At 44.4% G+C, this 7,041-nt stretch overlaps 1 protein-coding gene across 4 annotated transcripts in view; it reads right to left on the bottom strand.

Moving 5' to 3' along the window:
• Positions 1-451: 451 nt before the first annotated feature.
• Positions 452-7,041, bottom strand: part of LOC119906029 (tyrosine-protein phosphatase non-receptor type 7-like) — a 24,541-nt gene continuing 17,951 nt past the window's right edge. For all 4 annotated transcript variants that reach the window (XM_038723500.1, XM_038723499.1, XM_038723503.1 and 1 more), the window contains 4 exons: positions 5,798-5,994; positions 4,899-5,012; positions 4,706-4,790; positions 452-2,491 (listed from right to left, as the gene is read on the bottom strand). In XM_038723500.1, coding sequence (XP_038579428.1) covers positions 2,381-2,491; positions 4,706-4,790; positions 4,899-5,012; positions 5,798-5,994 — 507 coding nt within the window. In that variant the 3' untranslated portion in view covers positions 452-2,380. The remainder of the gene's footprint in view (positions 2,492-4,705; positions 4,791-4,898; positions 5,013-5,797; positions 5,995-7,041) is intronic.

Genomic DNA, 7,041 nt, shown 5'->3' with positions numbered 1-7,041 from the left:
TTCTTCAAAGACAACGGTTGGTTGTAACTAAATTCTTTGCTCAACCCATCACCAGGAATTAAAACCAAATTACGCTGTGTCGTGTGCTAAACTTTTGAGTGGTGGTTTTCTTATCTAGTAACCTTTGTTGTAAACACTTTTAACTGAACTTAACTGTCACAAGGGGTCTGTACTTTTACTCAAGTACAGGATTTCTGTACTTCGTCCACCACTGATCCCATCTAGATTCTCCCTTCTTTATGTTTGATCCTTTAATTCTTGAAACCTTTTGAACTTTCCTCAATTATTCCTTATTCCCCACGTGATGTGTTATTGGTCACTGTGAACAGTCGATGATGTAAAAAGTTCAAAAGACCCAGTCTGAGATTTAGTGAAAGGTATCACAGTCAGTCATACATACAGCTAACTGCAGCATTAACGATACAAGAAGTGCAACTCACTGGACATCCGGTCACACGTCAGAAGTTAACCACAGTTTTATTTGTTGAACCATCTGTTTTACAGTTGCCTCTGAAAATGACCTTTAACCATTCTTTCAAACCCACACCCCTCTTATTATAAACCTTTTTACTTGGCAAATTGGCACTAATAAAGACAATCAGTATTTGCAACCATACACATGTTTTTGCACTTACACCTATCAGCCATAACATTATGACCATTTTGCAGCCAACCCCCCCCTGACCCGTCAAGGCCTTGACTCCACTGCGTCTCCTCTGTGTGTTCTGAAAACTTTCTATCAGAACCAGCATCAACTTCTTCAGCTGTTTGACCCACAGCTGGGCCAGCCTTCGCTCCCCACGTGCATCAATGAGTCTTGGCGGTCCATGACCCTGTCGCCGGTTCACCTGTTTCTTGGACCACTTAGGTCTGCCTCAAAGCTCAATTACAAGGTAATTCAATCAATCAATTACGACAATGTGCACCAACACTCTGCAGCTGTGTGTAAAATAGGAAAGTAAGTGCTCCTGTGCCAATGAGCTGTTCAGAGCAGGTGGGGACCCAGGTGAACTAGCTTCTGTACCCTGGTGTGTGCTGTGCTATACCTATACTGGCCAGCAGGGGGTACTGGTCCTGTCCTGGGTCTTCTATTATGTTACAGACTGCAAACTGGAACTGTACAGGACTCCCGTCTGGCAAGGCTGGATTATCAACCGGACAAACCAAGCAACAGCCCTCGGGTTCCCAAAAGGCTGTCTCTAAGCAATTAGTGAAAATTTGATTACAAACTTGTTAGTATGCTAAAACACAGTACGCCTGAAATGACAAGAGGCTGCAGCATTTCTACCTGATTTTGAGGCCCTGTTTTTGTCAGGGGCCTTTAAATATTTCACTTCACATTATGCTAACATGGTGCATTTTTCTTTGTGCTTAATTTATTCCTCACCAACTAACTGCCTCACTGCAAACTGGGGTAGGGTATTATTCCAGTATGAGCATACTGGTTGGGTTTGAGGGCTCTGGGGATTATGGGACGGAGAATCACGTGTGTGGCTAGTTTTTTCATCTTGTCTTGGATTTTTAAGCTTGTTTTAAAACAAAAGTGACAAAATATTCCTATAGGTAACACTCACTCAGCTTTTTCTGAAGTACCGACCTGACCATAACCACCATGTTTTGGAAACACAAACTAATAAGGGAAATTAAGTATCAGAAACCACATTGTACCGGTGGTGGGTCAGGTCTCAGGGGCCCAATATATTCCTGTTATGGTCCATCATCGACATACGTCCCATCCCCTGCGAGTCTCTCGTTGGCAAGACTGCAGCCAAAGATGGATTACTGGACAGGCTGACTGGGCACGGCCTCAGGGGGTCGGGGGCCCAGAGGCCAGAGCCTAAAAGTATTAAATAAATAAAGAACATTATATCTAACAAACTTTATATATATTAGATCTTTAAGAGAAAAATTTGCGTCCTTATTTAAACATATGAAGCGAGCCACAAGACAAAACCACTTTGACCGCATCAAAGATTCATCCTGTTTTTAATTGATTTGATTTGATTTGAGATTAAAATTGGGGAAAATACATTATCCATTTGTTATTTTCTATTTGATTCTCCGGGTTCAGGCCCCTTGTGAACGGTTAGGGAGATTTTCAGCCCAGCATGAACATGATGCTCTGGGTTCTTAGCTGTATGCAGTGAACTGGACCAAAAGATCCAGTTGTTTTAGGGTTCGGGGTTAGGGTCCTGACAGTTCTGATACTGCTGGTTCCCCAAATTCTCCATCTGTGAGTGCATCAGTTCTTTAAGTTACGCCTCTTCTCTTGCTTCCATCTTTCTGGTTCTGTTAATAATATTTCTTGTGCATTCTGTTGGTCTCCGAGATTTCTTTAGCTGTCTACTTGGCCTTGTGGACTGGTTCTCCAGGTGCTGTATCAGTTCTTCCCATTCTGTGTGTTGTCTAGCTGGAGGTTCTGTAGCTGTGTGCTGACTTGGTCCTCTGGATTCTGCTGGTCCTGCGTCACTGTGACCGGCTGGTTCTGTTCCTGGTAAAGAGGAAACAGTGGGTTTAACAGTTCCACTGCTGTTACTGAGACAAGAAGTCCTCACATCTAAACCACAACACATTCAGAATGTCCGAGTTCAAAGTCGGAAATATCAAAGGGAACGCCCCCTTAGGTCGGATTTCTGACATGGAAAGTCGGGAGAACTGCACTACCCCAACTTTGTGACCCAAGATGGCTGCTCTGAGTATCAACAGTTAGTGAAAGCTGTAGTCTATACTGTATATTAGCCCTTCTGTGTACTTGTGTCTCATATAAATGTTCGTACACAAAGTGCTGTCCAGCTGTGGTCGTGTTGCTACATTGTTTAGTATGAGTAAATACCGGGCAATGATTTTGGCTAACCTGGCTAGTTGTAAACAACGGCTGGCCGAGCGAGGTTTTCTGACTTGTTAACTGGAACGCCGTCAACTCGGGTGTGACGTCATTCCCAGCTCCGACCTCCGACTTCTCCTCCGAGGTAAATGGAACGCACCATTTGTTTTGAAGCCAATTCAATAGTGGCCAAACCACACATTTTCATTGACGTTGTGAAAGAAGCGACTGTAAAATGGTGGAAAAATTAGTTTGATTGTCACAATCAGAACTTGATACATTCGGTCCGATAACATTCGGAAAGTCTAGAAGGGCTACACAATTAGCATTTTACCACCATTCAAGCTAGTGGAGTGCTAAACCGTAAGGTAGCCGGGGCGGCCAGCAGAAGTCAACACAGTGAAACAGGAACTTCACCGCCGGTTTGCGTTAAAAAATGCAATAGACCAAAATTCCATAGCCTGCAGCGTAGAGGATCTCCAGCCCACCAACACGCCCCGCTTTTAGGGAAACAAAGATCTCAGAGTGATCATTCATTCTTGATAATGGGAAAAGTCATTATCTTAATTCAATGTTCACTTCCTAGCTTTTACCACATCTCTCAGTCTGCATCAGGAGTAACTGGATTAAGGAGGTGGATGGAGGGCAAGAACCCGGACTTTGAAACAGGAGACCGGGATTCGTGTCCCGTGTGAAACAAAAAGTCAAGATAACACATATTTTTATTGAAGTTAAGCAAGTTGCGTAAATTGCGTAAGTTACACAAGTGACGTAAGTTAACTTACGTATTAACTGACATATGTAGCTATTTTAACCCAAACCAGGATGTTTTCCTAACCTTAACCAAGTACTTTTTCTGCCTAAACCTGACCAAACTGCAATGTTTCACAACTTTAATAACGGGCTGTTTAAAAATGCCAATGTTTCGAAACGCTTTGTTTTATTTTGAAAGTCTAACTGGATGTTGTATATTTATTGTTGCTAATTTTACCGGACGTTGCATATTTATTGTTGTTAAGCATTGCTAACTGGACTGCGGTGCCCTAAACGTCCACAGTTTTAGAACAAATACAATCTCCAGTGTTTTAGCTGCGGATCAGAGTTGATCTCCGACTACATTAAAACAACTGAAAACGCACATTTAGTGGCCGTTCAGGTACACTGGGCGTGCGTGTGCTGATGAAAACATTAGGCAGATGGTCTATTCTGTAGTTTCAGAAGGCGAAAGAATAAAGTACTGCAGACAAAGAACCGCAAGAGTTAAAAGCGACTGTGGCGGCGGATAACAGACTGTGTGTCGTTGCAAAGTAAACAGCGACATGCACTAAGTGTTATTTGAACGGTACAAAATATTTTAATAAAAATACCAAATCAAAAACTCTGTCAGTAGCATCGTGTTTCTGCTTTGCATGACTTATAAGACCCAATCAGAGAGCCGAACGTGAGCGTCTGTGTCATCGTTTCTAAAGTTGTCCATTTTTGCCCTCCGGAGTTTCAAAACGAAAAACAGGGTCTGCAACGTTTTCAAACTTCTCTGTTTTAGCTCTTCGTTTTTGTTGTTTCAGTCTGGACGGGAGGTTCGAACGCAGCAAAGGGTCTCCATTTTAAACGGATGGGGCCCAAAAGTAACGCCAAAGGGCCTCGACTAAGTGTCAATATGTGACGAGTCGGGAGTGAGAAAGGGTTGTTTATTCACTTTGTGCCACAGTACAGAGGAACAGGGGGCTATGAAGAACTGGAGTTATATTCCAGTAACTTCTGGGCAGTAAAGGGATGAAGAAATTGCAGTTTGAAAAGCTGTCAGACAAATCTAGTGAAGAAAGTAGTATTTCCATTTTCCAATAGCAGATCAGAACCCGCTGGCCGCGTGGAGCCGAGTACCTGGCTGTGTTGTAGCTGGGAGCTGTACTGGGCCAGTGTGGAGTACAGGAACTGGTACTGCTCTGTGGTTTGGATCATACCACCTCTGCACAGGACAGGGGGGAGACCACAGATTAGACAAGCTACATTTAGGGAATAAACTAAACACAACACCACAGATGGAGAGAGAGAAGAGGGGAGTGTTTTCACCCACCTGTCGAGTCGAAGCTGACACACCGTCTCCAGGATGTCAACCTGACCGGTTTCTCTGAGCTGCTGACAGCAAATACTGCAGACTATAAAACAACCTGTCCTCCCGATACCTGCACTGAGAGGGGGGAAGAGGGGAGAGACGAGAGGTTAAAGGAGTATCTGTGTGGGAGGAGATGTAGTCATTAAGTTTCACTCACAAAACAGACTTTTGAGAAAGTAAAAGGAGGACTTTCACACCGCAGAAACCAGCAGATGATCAGAACAAATTTAGCAGCTTCAGAAGTCGTACTGGGGATCCGGGAACAAAAGGAGAACATTATTATCACAGCTTTTGAAGTGTAATGGAAGTAGCGGAGAACCGTTAGACATGAAGTAAGATCTGAAGAAAGATCTTGCTAAAGCAAATGGGAAGCGGTCAAGAGGACGTGGCAGTCAGACACCAGACAAGAGAAATCAGCCTGAAGAGCAGGTGATGAAACTCTGATCTACACCACAGCCTGAACACACTTTCATCCGTCCCCTCTGCTGTGGTTGGCTGCTCAGGTACGACCGCCCACGCCCTCAAACAGGAAGTAGCTTTCAACACATCCGCCACTTTGGTTTGATTCATCACAAGCTGGTTTTACTGTTCAGTAACCCGGACTGTTTAGTCCTTTGACAACAACAAATGAACCATCCATTACATGACTATTTATTCACCTAACTGTGCAATTAAAATATTTTATTACTTTCTATTGTTTGACGACGGAGGCAAGGGCGTCGCTTTGTGTTGAAAGTGTTGTGGACATCAGGGCTCAAGTTTTAATGCCATCCAGCCACGCTCACGCTGAACTCCCACAACCCTTCTCTTCGGAGGAGGAGCCAATGAAAGCACCAAAAACAGTCTGATAAGGAACCAACCTGCAGTGGACGATGACTGGTCCAGGACCTGGGGCAGGGGTGTCTGTGATTGGCTGAGAGCTGGGCGGTAAGAGGGACCTCCTGTACGTCTCCACCTCCTCGACCAGTCTCAGCAGAGGAGCGGTGCATTGTGGGATGTGGTGGTCGGGCCAAGAGGTGAACCAGTAGTGTCTGACGTGACGGCGCTCTGCACACAGCTGCACACGCACGTGAACACACAAACACATGAACACGCGTGTCAAACAGAGATTTTGATCTGAACATTCCCGACGGATCTGCAGATGCAAACGTACACTACATGGCCAAAAGTATGTGGACAGCTGAACATATCCAGTGGTGTAACGTGTGATTCTGATGCCCTGTTCTTTAAAAGATCATTTCTGGATTTTTAAACCTGGGCCCTGTTTCCACACACTGTATGTTCCCGGTGTCTGACATGGAAAGGATCCCTGCGAGGGACTCCTGGTGACCCCTTTGTTTTAAACAGAACAAAGGGGAAACGAGGAAACGAGGGCCGGCATCTTCCTGCAACAACTCACCTCGCAGAAGATTTAATAAAATAATTTTATGCTGCTCTAACAGCCTCTTTCCTCACTCATCTTTCCTGCAGAACCAGCTGCAGGGATTTGAGGTCCAACAGTGATGTTGGGGATCAGGTCTGGCTCTCAGTCGGTGTTCAAGTGCTGGATGAGGGTGAGGTCTGGGCTCTGTGCAGGCCAGTCAAGTTCTTCCACACCAAACTGGAAGAACTATTCCTTTAAAGAGTGGGCTTTGTGCACGGGGGCGACTGATGAAGCACAGTTGCACACTCTCCCAACGTCTTAATGTGGTTGAAAAAATGGTTTTAAAAATGAACGATTCGATTGGTTGTTGTATGAAAACAAGTTTTCCATCTAACGTGGGAAAATTCCGGGTAATGCAAAAACAGCCATTATGAAACCACCCCCCCCTCAAAACAGCTTTTTATCTCTTGGAGACCACAGGAAGTGTGATTTTTAAAGCAGATATGTGTGAGAAGAACATGCGATTTCAGCTGTGCGCGCTTTATGTCAGTTCCCTTTTTATGTCACATTTCTGCCATCGACCCTAAATAACCAAAGATCCATCTGTTCGGCTGCTGAACGAGTGGTGGAGCTGTAATTTCATCAGTCATCTCGTCCAGAAAGCGGCCACATCTCTAAAGCAAACATTTTCTCTGAGTTATGCTGAAAACGGTTTTTAAATTGAAATGTGTTGCATTTATT

This window comes from Micropterus salmoides, unplaced genomic scaffold, assembly GCF_014851395.1.
Source record: "Micropterus salmoides isolate LMB-PRFRI ecotype aquatic unplaced genomic scaffold, ASM1485139v1 Ms_hic_scaffold_16, whole genome shotgun sequence".
In the NCBI taxonomy this organism is placed as follows: Eukaryota; Metazoa; Chordata; class Actinopteri; order Centrarchiformes; family Centrarchidae; genus Micropterus; species Micropterus salmoides.
Note: the sequence above shows the minus strand (reverse complement) of the source record. Positions and strands in the feature narration are given on the sequence as shown.